The sequence below is a fragment of the Rhinichthys klamathensis genome, unplaced genomic scaffold (assembly GCF_029890125.1).
Source record: "Rhinichthys klamathensis goyatoka isolate OS25496 unplaced genomic scaffold, OSU_Roscu_1.1 h1tg000009l_1, whole genome shotgun sequence".
Taxonomy (NCBI): Eukaryota; Metazoa; Chordata; class Actinopteri; order Cypriniformes; family Leuciscidae; genus Rhinichthys; species Rhinichthys klamathensis.
This window is the reverse complement of record NW_026606562.1, coordinates 4,690,055-4,705,047: the sequence shown is the minus strand read 5'-3', so window position 1 is coordinate 4,705,047 and position 14,993 is coordinate 4,690,055. Positions and strand designations below refer to the sequence as shown.

General features: G+C 40.1%; 1 protein-coding gene across 1 annotated transcript; it reads left to right on the top strand.

Annotated features, from left to right (window-relative positions):
• The first annotated feature begins 234 nt into the window (after positions 1-234).
• LOC130094573 (tripartite motif-containing protein 16-like) lies at positions 235-13,611 on the top strand. The gene is made up of 6 exons (XM_056260911.1): positions 235-828; positions 4,055-4,150; positions 4,256-4,489; positions 11,385-11,535; positions 12,795-12,842; positions 13,070-13,611. The coding sequence occupies exons 1-6, from the start codon at positions 256-258 to the stop codon at positions 13,609-13,611; spliced, it is 1,644 nt and encodes a 547-aa protein (XP_056116886.1). The 5' UTR covers positions 235-255.
• The last annotated feature ends 1,382 nt before the right edge of the window (positions 13,612-14,993 follow it).

The window sequence follows — 14,993 nt, the reverse complement described above, 5'->3', positions numbered from 1 at the left end:
ATATTATCATAAATTAGAGTTAACTTGAAAAATATTGTTTTTATATATAATAAACATTTGTAAATGAATAGTTTTATATTTCTCCACAGTTTTTAAGTGACTCTCCTTGACCAGGAATGAGGAAGCTGCTTTACAGACACACCTGTTTTACACACGTCACTCAAACACACAAGCAGGAAACTATTTCAACTCCTCAGTTCAGGGAAACCAAAACTTTTCTTGAGCTGTTGTGTCTCCTTGTATTCATGCTGTAAAATGGCAGAAGCCAGATTTTCTCAGGATGAGTTCATGTGTCCAGTGTGTCTGGATCTCCTGAAGGATCCAGTGACCATCCACTGTGGACACAGTTACTGTAAGATTTGCATTACAGACTGCTGGGATCAGGAGGATGAGAAGAGCGTCTACAGCTGCCCTCAGTGCAGACAGACCTTCAGTCCAAGACCTGCTTTAGGGAAAAACACCATTCTGGCTGAAGTGGTGGAGAAACTGAAGAAGACTAAACTTCCTGCTGACTGTTACGCTGGAGCTGGAGATGTGGAGTGTGACGTCTGTACTGGAAGAAAACACAAAGCCGTCAAGTCCTGTCTGGTGTGTCAGGAGTCTTACTGTCAAACTCATTTTGACCCTCATGAGGAATATCACTCACGTAAGCCACACAAAGTGATTGATGCCACTGGACGACTGCAGGACATGATCTGCCGTAAACATGATAAAGAGCTAGACATGTACTGTATCACTGATCAAGAATGCATTTGTGTGCGGTGTCAGGAATATGAACATCAAAACCACATAACTGTATCAGTTGCAGCACAGAGGACTGAGAAACAGGTATGAACTTAAAGGAACAGTTTACTTTAAAGGGGTGGTATAATGCCCTTTTCACAAGATGTTAAGTCTCTGATGTCCCCAGAGTGTGTATTTGAAGTTTTAACTCAAAATTGTTTATGTAAATGTTAGGGTTTGTGATTTCACTAACCCCGGAGGAATGTCATGTAGTCCCTATCAGCTGTTTGTTGTAGTCCTTAAAAAGCAATTTGTTTAAAAGCAAATATCTCCCTTTGCTTTGAACTTTGGGCGTCGTAACTTTGCAGATGTTGCCTATGCTCAAACAGCAACATTACACACTAACTGAAGTTAAAAAAGTGAAATCATAATTAACCATCCCTTTAAAATTCTGTCATTTACTCACCCTCAAGCTGTTTCAAACCTGTATGAATGTCTTTCTTCTGCTGAACACAAAGGAAGATATTTTGAAGAATGCCGGTAACCAGATGGACCGCATTGACTTCCACAGATAGAAAAATACTATGATACTATGAAAAAAAAAAATACTATGGAAGTCAATAGGGTACATCAACTGTTTGGTTACTGACATTCTTAAAAATACCTGATTTTGTGTTCAGTAGATGAAAGAAATTCATACATGTTTGAAACAAATTGAAGGTGAGTAAATGATGGTGTGAACTATTAAGTGATTGTTCACACAAAAATGTTGTCTTCAGCCTAAGGCACACCTGTGCAATAATCATGCTGTCTAATCAGCATCTTGATATGCCACACCTGTGAGGTGGATGGATGATCTCGGCAAAGGAGAAGTGCTCACTAACACATATTTAGACAGATTTGTGAACAAAATTTGAGAGAAATAGGCCTTTTGTGTACATAGAAAAAGTCTTAGATCTTTGAGTTCAGCTCATGAAAAATAGGGGCAAAAACAAAAGTGTTGCGTTTATAATTTTGTTCAGTGTAATATTCCATACATTGTCAAAGCTTAGTAGACTGGTAACTATTATATTTGTAGACGTTATTAGACAGATTAATTAATAGATTATAATTAATATTATAATTAAGACACACCAACATATACTGAAGAGCTATTTAGAAAAAAATTAAATAATCTAATGTGAAATAATATAAAATGTGTTTTTTGCAAGTTGTTTACAATAAGTTCCAAGCCCTTTACATATTTACAGAGTCATTTCTATCTATATACACCACGGGTACCCTTACAATGAAATAGCCATTTTGCGCCACCATGTTTCTACAGTGGCCCTAAACGGACAAACTGCTTTACAGAGCGCGTTTCGACACTATGTTGTTTTTCTTGCAAAGAAGCTAGCGAATAAAACACTGACACGATGATGAACAAGTTACAATAATATTCGCAATAACCAGTGGCGGGCCGTGCATTTCACACCTAGGCCTTCAGTGGTGTCCTACCTGAATTAATAACTTTTAATAGTGTAGCAGCGCACAGACTCTCTATAATTGTGGTGAAATTGCTGTTTTTATTTTGCACCGGCAGTTATAGGGTTAATGCGGTGAGTTCGGAAAAGGCCGGGTAGAGAGAAACGAGCCAGTGAGTTCGGCTTGTGCGCGTTAGTGTAGGCCTACAGTGGTTCTTGCGTTCCGATTAAAAGTTCAGAAACGGAGCCTCCCTTGTCTTGTCCTTCAAGGGTTACAATAGTCCCTTGTCAGACATTACAATAGTATGAATGTAAAAACAACCCCAAAAAACAGTGGTTTCGATCATACATTTCCGAGAAAAATTAAGAAGAAAATCATATTCACCATGGGAAAACCAGGGGCAAAAAAGCATACTCACCAAAACTACTGATTTTTTTTTTACACAAAATCCATCAATTTCTTTCCTCAAAAAGACTTACATTACTCTGTTGTACAGGTTATCTGTGCGTTTCAGTCCCAGTAACCTTTTCTATCGCCATCAAGGCTAATGCCGAAAGTCGAGTCTGTCTTGTCGTATTTCTGGCATAAGTTTGAATCCGCTTTAGTGCTGAGAGTGTCTTTACTGCGACAGAAGCAGTGGACACAGGGACAGTCACCGCAAAACATAACGATGTGTAGGCTACAGCTGCCCCATGCTCTCACACAGATTTTTGAAGGAAATCAATGAGATCGCGGGACTTTTCAAAATCAGTCATGTCATACATTACAGTCAGTCAGTTCTGTTATTACCCGGACAGATTGGATAGATTTCCGTGACTCTGCGTTAAGCTGGATGGCTGAATAAGGGATTCTTTCCGGTACGTTGTACGTTTGCTAAAGATGCGGTTAGCAAGCTCAGCCTTTGACTACCAGTAATAGTACGCGCTCTAACCATCCAATCAAAGGACGTGAAAATGCCGACGTTATTGTACGTCTGCTAGGGATGCAGTCAAATCAAAATCTGATTGGCTGATTAAATCTGACTGATTATCTGATTGGTTAAAGCAACAGTTTCATTGGCATTCATTTTAAGCTACAGGCGCCCGCACTATTGATTCTGAAGGCCTCAAGCCAGATTTATTTGGCCATGGCAACACATGATGGCTGAAATATAACTGGACATAAGCTCTAACATAAACATACACTACTGGAAACAGCGCAGCCAAGAGAAAAGCTATGAAATTAAGAGAATGGACTATTGGGAATAATTTAATACTCATTCATGGAAAAAATATATTAAATTGCAAGTCAGTGATTCTGATAGTGTTTAGGCCAGCAGAGAAGGCCTTGCTGGCCCTGACGGCCCACCACTATAACATATCGTTTTCCTGAATAATTAAGTAAACATAATTTCTTAATGTATCTTTGTAAAGAGACATCATTGCTTAACTGGCTACTCTCTGCTGTCTCAGACGACGACAGATTTTCCCGTCGGCCACCGTAACTTCTGTTGGTTGCAATTCATAACCTCACCACTAGATGCCGCTAAAATCACACACTGCACCTTTAAAATATATTCTGTTGTGTTGCGCAATAGACAGAAAGTCATACAGGTTTGAAACAACATGAGGGCTAGTAAATTATGATAGAACTATAATTTTGGGGAGACATATTCCTATAAAATTTATAAAATTCTGACACCTTGGCTTCATAATCATTCATATTCTCTTTTCAGGAAACTTTTAAATCTGTGATTTGAAGCTGCAGTATAATCTCACCATGCTAGATATTTAACCACTCCACAATTTCTGGATTTATGTAACTTGTAAATTATGGTTTTGTGATATTAGTTTTATGTGACATTTCCTGTTATTGGTTTGTCCTCTAGACTCAGCTGAAGGAGACACAGATAGTGTTCCGTCAGAGAATCCAGCAGAGAGAGAAAGATCTTCAGCAGCTGAGAGAGACTGTGGCGTCTCATAAGGTGAGTCTGGAGAAGAAGAGAAGGTGGATTGAGAAGTCTCAGGTAGGACTCTCCTCCTTCAGTCCTGCTGAAGCCACTGTGTGATTGTGATGTGTGTCCTCACAGCGCTCTGCACAGACAGCAGTGGAGGACAGTGAGAGGATCTTTACTGAGCTCATCCGCTCCATTGAGACAAGCCGCTCTGAGGCAACACAGCGGATCAGAGATCAGGAAAAGACTGCAGTGAGTCGAGCTGAAGAACGACTAAAGCGACTGGAGCAGGAGATCAATGATCTGAAGAGGAGAGACGCTGAGCTGGAGCAGCTTTCACACACACAAGATCACATCCATTTCCTGCAGGTAACAGAGATATAAGAACAAGATCATAGTGGACTTTAGCAAGATCCTGCTACTGTATTACAAAGAAACATTTCATGAGAGCAGAATAAGCAGATGACTTGAAAGTAGTCAGGAATTCAGTCAGATTTAGTCTAGTGTTATCATATAATCATCCAGTCAGACTCTCATTTGATCATCTTTTTAAAGAGGCATAAAATCCATTAGCAAACATTTTTCTGAGCTCTTTTCTAGAATAAATATTTAGGTGGCAAAAACCACTAACTAATTTGTCCTTCTCCTTCTGATTAATGATAAAATCAGTAAACTTGATGGTATTAATTGTCACCTAACTAGATTTTTGATCTTTTAGTTAAATCTTTTATTTCTTCATTTTCATTTCCTTGTGAAGTGTAACGAACTTGTGCAGAAGATGACTGGCTTCTGTGATTTAGATAGTTTGTGGATCGTTAAGTAGAGCTCACAGCGGGTGATCGGTCAGAATCACACAAGATTTCTTCATTGAAAGTATTTATTGAATTTAAAACTGCATGATTGAATATGTACATTGACGTGTGTGTGGTTCTGAAACAAATAGAAGAAATACAACAAACATAAATAGTTGAATGCAAATGAATGCTTACAATGAGAAAGGATAAACCATTAGCAATACAATGGCTCCCTCTGCTGGTCACATAAATAACTACACCAGGCCGCTCCGAGAGGTGTCACGTGATGACCAGTGTATATGCGGGAGGCTCGCATCCTATAACCGATTAACTGGATTGAAGGCAAATATCACCACGATAGCTTACAAACTATGCACAGAAAGTGCTTAACTGGTATTGCCCAAGTGGCAACTTATACATCAATAGAAAGAAGCATCACGACAAGAGGCCTAGCCGAGCAGGAAAGCCTGAGCTAACACTAAACAGACGAAACACTACCAATCTACCCTTTGCAATGACAGTAAAAGAACAACAAAATACAGATTCTTACTTGTAAAGACGCACACAGAATAAAGCAGTTGTATCAAGGCGGGTTATGAGTCTGTGCGGTTAGCGTACCAGGCACGGCGTTATGGGTGGGCCTGACGGGCCTAGGCCCACCCACTTTTCAACAGGCCCACCCAAAACTTTTCTTCAATTTTTTTTGTCAAGAATTATAAAAAATCGCCAATTAAGCTCATAATTTGTGCTAAAATAGTCTAAATGTTTAGTTTTAAAAACAATTTTAAGCTGGTTATTTCTTGATGTTTCTGCGCAAGTTCAGCAGACGGTGTTCGGGTTTTCTTCCGATCAGAGGATGTGAGCGGAGAGCGCATTTCTGAATATTCCGCTCTGTTCGCTCATTCTGCAGGCTCGCGCGCTCAACCCAGAATGGCCTGCTGGTTCGAACTTCGAAGATATGTGGAATAAGGCCTTAGGCTACTTAAATAGGGCAGGCTATAGCCTAGTATGGAAGCTTGTTTCCGCCATAGAATAAAACATTTTAAAAGATAGGCTAATTGCGACTTTATTTCACACAATTGCGACTTTAGTTCACGAAATTCTGATTTTATATCTCGCAATTCTGAGAAAAAAAGTCAGAATTGCGAGATATAAAATCAGAATTTCGTGAACTAAAGTCGCAATTGCGTGAAATAAAGCCGCAATTGCATGTTATAAAGTCAGAATTGCGTGAAATAAAGTCAGAATTGCGTGAAATAAAGTCGCAATTGCTTCTCTTTTTTACCCATAGTTTACTTTATATCTCACAATTCTGACTTTGTAACACGCACTTTATATCTTGCAATTCTGCCTTTATATCTCCCAATTACGTAGGCCTATTATAAAGTCAGAATTGCGAGATAAACATGCAATTATGTGAAAAAAGCCAGAATTTCAAGCTATATTTCTCGCACTTTTAGCCTATATCACGCAATTTTGACTTAATAACATAGGCTACAATTGCGACTTTATATCACGCAATTCTGACTTTATAGCTAACCTGCAATTGCCACTTTATATCATGTAATTCTGAGATAAAAAGTCAGAATTGTGAGATTAAAAAAATCGCAATTACATTTTGCCGGCGCCTTATTACATTGTCTGCTATATATTTGCTTCTTATTTATTCAATAAAGGCAATTGGTTGATAAACCATTGATCAAAATTAAGATACAATTTAATACAAAACGAAAAAACTCAATTAAGTGGTCAAAATAATGTTTTAATACCCACTCCATGTATCCAGAAATAGTGCGCATCTCATGATAGCCTATCCTCTCTCTCATGCTGCATGCTCACTTTAATAATCAACAATGATTAAATTAAAAAACATAATGACGTCACATATTTTCCAACCCCAACGCAGCAGCCCCCGCCGCATGAAACAGCTTCAGCGCTTATCATTAGCTTGTATAAAAATAATTTCCAGTAAAGGACAATGTTACAACAGTCGTTGTTTAGGTACGTTAAATGCGCACGTACAGTCTCTGAGTCATCGCTGCAACCAGGAGATGAAGGAGAGCTGAGATCCACATCACCTAGCACATCTCCGTCTCTGCCACCCCAGAATGCTAGTGCGACTAGCGCAGCTAGCGCGACCAGCACCGTTGCTAGGAGGGCGCCAGCGCCTCTGCCTCTCAGCGCCTTTGACTCGCGAGTGGATGATAGTCCTGCTGTGGATCTGTCTTCCGTGGATGAGCCCGCAACTCAACCAGTGCTGAAGTATCCGGTCACAGTGATAGGTGATAAAGCAAGGAGTTTCTCCACAAACTGGTATAGCAGATACAATTTCCTTGAGTACAGCATTAGGAAGGATGCAGTCTTCTGTAAGATGTGTAGGCACTTTGGTGATCGGGGCAGGGAGGAGAAGTTTAGCCAGACTGGATACCGGGACTGGAAGCACCTCAATCACGCTTGTTTAAAGCACCAGAATAGCAAATCGCACACATTTGCTCTGGATAAATTTAACAATTACAGGCTGTCAATGTCTGAGCGGGGCTCTGTCATCCATCAACTCAACAACACAGATGGTAGACAGTGTGAAATCATAGAGAGGAATCGGGAGCACATCAAAGTAATTCTGGACGTTCTGATTACTTGTGCCAAACAAGAAGTACCCCTGCGTGGCAACCGGGAGAATGAGGAGGTCAAAAACGCAGGTAATTTCCTAGAATTTTATAGACTTGTCTGCAGGCATGACAAAGCAACTCAAGAGCGACTAGATGCGATCCCTAGCAATGCAAAGATGCTCAGTCACGAAATTCAGAATGACCTGTTGGATGCTGCGTGCACTCTCCTGTTGCGACGGATTAAACGTGAACTGCATGAGGGATCTTTCTAAGCTATTTTAGCAGACGAGTGTAAGGATGTATCTAAAAAGCAGCTGGTGGCTGTTTGCTTTCGGTATGTGCACATGGGGACTGTGCGAGAACGCGCTGTTGGCATCGTATCCACAGACAACATGACTGCTTATGCGATAGCACAAAAAATATTAGAAGTTGTCGCACCTTTTGAACTAGACCCTAGCCTTTGCGTTGGTTTTGGGTTTGATGGTGCATCGGTAATGGCTGGGCATAAGGGTGGTGTCCAAGCCATCCTTAAGGGCACCTTTCAAAACGCCATCTACGTGCACTGTCACTCTCATAGGTTAAACCTCGTCCTGTCAACTGTGGCCCGGACATCGCTGGATGTTTCTACTTTTTTCGACACTCTCAACACCTTGCACACCTTCATGTGCGGCAGCGAACGTCATGCCCGTTTCCTTAACGCGCAAAGAGAGATGCGGCCCGATCAGAGGTCATTGGAATTGGAGCGAGGGTGTGACACCAGGTGGGATTCAAGATCAGCCGCAGTGACAAAAGTTTTCATTCTGTATGATGTTATCGTGGAGGTGCTGGCACAGTATGCGGAAGACGGGGGACAGAGTGAGATTGAGGCACAGTCACTACTTTAGCAGATCAGAACAAAAAAGTTCATATTCCTCCTTGTACTTTTCATACAATTGTTCAGTAAATCAGACTTCACGTCTAAAAGCCTCCAGTCCATCGACACATCAGTGACAGACACGGTTGATTTGATCGAGAACCTCAAACAAGAACTGACAGACATTCGCTCCGGTGACTCTGCGTTCTCAAATATCTTAGCAACAACAAATAAGATGATGGAGGATCATGATGTCGGGAACTGGGATGTCATGAGTTTGCCTCGCTCAAGAAAGCTCCCAGGCCGATTTGAGGGAAGTATTGTCACATGCACGTTGGGGAAATCGACAAGGGTGAGGAGTGATAGTGACCTGCGCAACATTTCCAACACGCTAATAGACTGCCAGCTTAATGAACTGAACACTCGATTCCACAGTGACACCTATGGCCTCATGGCATCTGCTGCAATCCTGATGTCCCCTAGCCTTGATACAAATGACACCAGCTTGGCCACTATAGCGAAGTCTCTCAATGATACAGGGAAGCGCTTCCACGTAACCATATCAGAGTCAGAGCTCGACGTGTTTGTGCAACTCCTAGAGAGGAAGAAAAAAAGAGGAGAACATCTCAAAAGTCTTGTAGAAGTGATGGACATATGCAATGGGGACGTTTTCCCGAATATCCATGCTTTCTTAAAAGCTCTGATAACACTGCCAATGACATCTTGTACAGTTGAACGCGTCTTTTCCAGTGTCAACCGGATTAAAACACCAAATAGGAGCACCATGCTTACCTCTCGCCTTATGTCCCTCTGTCTGTTGACCTTTGAGAGAGAGCTTACAGTAACTCTCGACTTCGATGAAATCATTGACATTTTCAAGAGCAAACCCCGCCGACTACTCCTGTAATTTCGGAAAGATAGGTAGGCCTAGTGTAACGCAAAGTTGAGGCTCAGAGGTGTCAGAGGGAAAGATGCACGAAAGACGAGAGCGTAGCCTATTTTCCCCGTGTTTAGTAAAATTACTCAAACGTCACACTCGTCCACAAATAAAAAATGAAATAAAAGAAAGAGTAGGCCTACAACGGTCGGTGGAGCGGTTATCTCCTCAACTTTCAAATCTATTACTGACAGTCTACCCAGTACGCACATGTGCAGTTCTCATTTTACCTCAGATTAACATAAAAGCACAAAGTGACCGTTACAGTAGTAGGCCTATGCCCTTTCCTACTGCTCTGATAAATAATTTGATTTGCAATGAATGAATATCATTCTCATACTCTCTCTTCTTCCCTTTCCTTCACGTTTGGCAATCTTTTAAGCCTGTCTGTTAGCGCATAAATATGAGTGTCTTTTACTTAGTTGTTACTCAGTTGTTATTTTTTAGCCTGATTATTTTTTGGCTTCTGAAATGTTTTTTGCTGTTGTTGTTTTTCTGCAATGCAGATCACTTTTTTGATATTGTGATATTGTATAGGTTACATTTTAATACATCTTCTCTGTATAATAAGTAAGTATGTTGTTAATGAAATCGAAAATAAATAAATGGACAGATGACGTTGTTAATGAACAAGTTCTGTTCCCGAGTAGGCTATTGATTGAAACTGTCGGGCAGTGTTGTTGATCTGTAATGTAGCATGTTGAAAACTTAAAACAATTAAGAATTGTGAAATATTCGGCCTCATGTTATAGGAGCAGAACTAAACTATGTTTTGGGGAAATATTACATTCCTGACCTCTTTTACAGTCTAAATATAGGCTATTATAGTTTAGATTATTTTTTATAATATCCCATGAGTCCTAATAAATGCAATTTCAACTATTTCTGAAGTGCTTATTTTATAAAGAGCATCGTTTTTTCTTTTATCGGGAAACGCAGCCCAGGTAAATTCGTAATGGAGATTCCAAAGCGTTCTTCTTTGGTCAGAACCAAGGAGAGCGATCGCGGATAGTTCCGTCCATATGCACCGAAACTTTTTAACAATGCAACAAAATATTTAAAGAGCATCAAGCTATTAAAATCTATATTATGTATAGCCGGCCCTGCGTACAGATAATATAGCAGTATATTAGTCAGTAACTTTTATAGGTTAAACAGTGATTGGATAACGTTTTAACGTTTTTAATTTAAGGCCCACCCACAATTGGTCTGGCCCATCCAAACCTGAAATCCTGGCGCCGTGCCTGTAGCGTACACTACTGGCAACGCCTCTGACAGAATACTACCCGCACAGCGATCCTGAATCAACTTGTGGTTGATTCAACTTGCTAAGAGTCCAGGTGAAGCGAGGCATCTTCCAGTAGGAGAGAGAAAGTCACAGTAAAGTATCTGACGCTTAGCGGCCACAAGGGGGCCTTTTTTACAGACCTGCTCCGAGACAAGGTTGAGGATCCAAATGTAGTTTTATTGAACAGAGAGTAATCCAAAGTCATAATTCAGAAAATAGGCAAGAGGTCATAAACCGGGTAATCAGTTCAAACAATAACAGGGACAGGGGCAAAAGGGAAAATCCAAGGACAGGCGGAGATCAAAACCAAGAACACAGGAATAACAGACAGGGCTCCGGAACACAGTGACCCCTAGTGGTCAGAACAGTGTAAATTCAGTGTAAAAAAAAAAACTGAGGCCAAACAGTTACATTTAAACAGTTTATGCATAAAAACACCTTTTACAAATCTATTGCAATTTCATTTTATTTACAGTGAAATCTTTCAAATGCAATTTTCTAATCATCTAATAAGATGATCAAGTGCCAGTCTATATGTTATTTTATCAATTTGTTTTGTTTGTTGTATGATCGGCTCTAAATAGGCCAATAAGAGACTATTAGCTACCATTATTAATTTTACTAATGTCTAATTATAGCATCTACAAACATATAAAACGGATCAGAGATCAGGTAAAACCCAGAGTTACTGAAGTTTAATCAAGTCAACAAGAGTCTCACAGATCTGATAGTAGGGCAGGATATTGTGTGGAGCTGATGAGTTTTGATTTCTGTTTTCTGTAGAATTTCCAGTCTCTCTCAGCTCCTCCTGAATCTACAGACGTAAATGAGAATCCCTTCGGTTCTCTCTGCTCTTTTGATGGCATTGTCCGGCAGCTGAAAGTCAAACTGGAGGATTTCTGCAAAGAGGAGCTCAAGAAGTTCTCTGACAGAGGTAAAGTCCAGGGGCCTCATTTATACAGACGTGCCTAGAATGATCCTAAATGTGAACGTTAAACAATTTATAAAACATCCAGATGAACATGCATTTCATAAATGCATCCCACTTCATAAATCACAGTTCACCTTAAATTCAAGAACAATGTGAAGAAAAACCTCAACTTCACCTACAGAATGGCCACAAAAATCCCTTGACGGTTCAGCGGTTCGGCACTCATCGTCATGGGCACGTGTAATGGGGTGACCCCCTTGGGTGGGTTTTCCATTTTTTGTGGGTGGATGGAGCTGGGTGGAAGTTAAACTCACGGACACTTTACAAATGCAGGGATTTGAGCCCGTTCTCATCCCAAGGCGTCATAAAATGACATTTCGTCTAAATCCAACGCACATGGCACCCTTTAGCGTCAATATGAGACGCAGATATATATGGGCCAGAAGGCGCCTCCTAGTGGTCTAACCCTAACCCTAACCCTACCCCAGACCTAAACCTACCCATAACTATATTGACGCTAAAGGGTGCCATGTGCGTTGGATTTAGACGAAATGTCAAAAGTGTCAGTTTATGACGCCTTGGGATGAGAATGCGTTGGGGATTTCCCTTCACTTCCGTTTTCCTCCGGCATGCAATGCAAGCTGCATTTTATAGTGTTGCAAGAGTCATCTGGCATATGTTTGAAAGCTCATATGAATTTATGTGGATCTGTATAAGGCTGAAATTCCCTTCTAACTCTAATATGGGCCTGAGGGGGTTCAACTGTATCAACACATTTCAGGGTAGGTTACTGCATTGATTTATGTTGCCGCATTATTAATTCTTTATTAGTGGCGTTTATCAATGGTGGCTCGTTTATTTAGAGTGATCCAGGCAGAATTGGTGGGTTGTTCACAGTTCTTACTGGGGGCCAGTCAATTGTGTCAATCAATATATCTTTAAAGATCTAGAAGTGTCAAATAAAGAAGATTGTGCACATCTCTGCTTGTTAATTTAATTTGTTTGGAAGACCTGTAGTTGGGGAAATGTATAACACATATTCTACATCTTAGCATATTACATCTTGCACACAAGCATATTAATTGATTTAGGGTGAAATCCTTGGAACTTAGGATCAAATCCAATATACTGTATGTATTTTATAAATTCGGCCCCTGGAGATTCATCTGCTCTCAGGAATGAGTCCAACATCATCTAATATTATGTAGAACACCATATTAGAAATTTATCTTGTCTCTTTGCTTGTTTATGTTTGTTTCCAGTCACATTCACCATCATGAATCCCAAAACCAGGAAAGACTTCCAGCAATGTAAGTCACAGAAAACAAGCAGACACTGAGCGTGTCCATGTTCTTCCCGTAAGCTGAAAGAAAGCATGATTTACGAGTTTTATATTTGAAAATTATGATTTGTACAAGGATATCTGGTCAGCTGTACTGAGACACTACCGACACACTGAACATCGATGAGTTACAGATACATTCAAAGATCAGACAGATTCATAATTCCTGATTCTGATGTGTTTTCTCTCCATCAGATTTCCATCAGATCACTCTGGATCTGAACACAGTGAATAGAAAACTCAGTCTGTCTAAGAAGAACAGAGTGATTAAAAACACTGAAATACTGCAGCCGTATCCTGATCACCCAGACAGATTTGATCAGTTTTATCAAGTGTTGTGTAGAGAGAGTTTGTGTGGGCGCTGTTACTGGGAGATTGAGTGGAGTGGGAATGTTGGTGTGTCTATATCCGTGTCATATAAGGGCATCAGCATTAAGGCAGGTATCAAGTGTTGGTTTGGACATAGTGATCAGTCCTGGAGTTTGCACTGCTCTTGCTCCTTTTACTCATTCTGGCACAATAAGATACAGACTGTTCTCCCTGCAGTGCCCATCAGCCGTAGAATAGGAGTGTATGTGGATCACAGTGCAGGAACTCTGTCCTTCTACAGCGTCTCTGACACAATGAGCCTCATCCACACAGTCCAGACCACATTCACTCAGCCGCTCTATCCTGGGTTTAATGTTTATTCTGGATCATCAGTAAAACTGTTGCATCTGAATAGTAGAGAGATTTAATTACACTTTGAGCTGCTTGATAAATAAGATGTTGTAGAGTCTCTTATTTTCTCTTACATTATTATTACAGGTAACATTTAAGGCACACACATCTAAAACACATCTCTAAAATTGCATTTTACTATCTGAGAAACATTGCACGACTGAAATCTTTTCTCTCTTTTGCCGACACAGAAAGGCTTATACAACACGATCTCATAAAAGTGCGTATCTATACCACACATTTTATTTCTCGTGCCATTTATACGCCAAAAATGGTTTGGAGAGGTGTGGAGTGTGTGTGTATTACACTCGTATCATATGCACACAATTTTGTTTTTTTTAAATTGTGGTATAGATGCACTTTCATGAGATCGGGCTGGCTTATACAAGCCTTCATTATACAAGCCTTCAAATAGGCTAGATTTGAATGCCTTGTTCTCTGGACTTTCAGCAAAATCTCTAAGCGGGCTATTAACAGTACATTCAAAATTTCTCATGTGCTTACTCGTACTTCTCCTCGGGAACACATTACACGAGTGCTTTCAGTTGCACTGGCTTCCCATGAATGCAATAATTGATTTAAAAAATTCTAATTTTGGGGTAGGTTGTATTTGTAATTGTAGCTTGTAGGTAGACATTTATGGTACATTTATATAGTAAACTAAAGCTTTTTATACTTCTATGTCATGTATTTTTCATCATATATTTCATGTATTTTTATAATTACACATTTGTAATGATGTTTAAATTTAGTAACATCCTTAATGCTGCCTGAGTCATAATCATAATCATACACTTTTCGTCCATTGGTCAGAGGAGAACTGGCCCCCGACTGAGCCTGGGTTCTCCCAAGGTTTTTTTCTCCATTCTGCCACCTGAGTGAGTTTTGGTTTCTTGCCACCGTCACCCTTTGGATTTTGGCTTGCTTAGTTGGGGACATTTAATGTTCAACATTTTTATCGATCTGCCTGCATTGACACCATTATATGAGAACTGAACTGAGCTGGAAAATGACATCACTGTTTCTCCTGAGCGGCTATATAAATTAACTAAATTAATAACTTTTTTACAACAAAAATGAACCATCACTGAACTTACTTAAGCTGGACTATGACGCTATTTTCTTCTACATCTGCTGTACAGCCGAAACAAACTTTGTTGCATTATTTTCCTGTTATCACCGTAAAGCTGCTTTGAAACAATCTGTATTGTAAAAAGTGCTATATAAATAAAGGTGACTTGACTTGACTTGTACATTCAAAATATATTAACTTTAAATGTAGTTTACAGACACACACACACACACACACACACACAGTCTAGTCTTGTTTACGACTAGGATCCAGTCAATCTCTACATGAGAGTAGCCTATACTAACCTGAATCTCCCAACCTTCATCG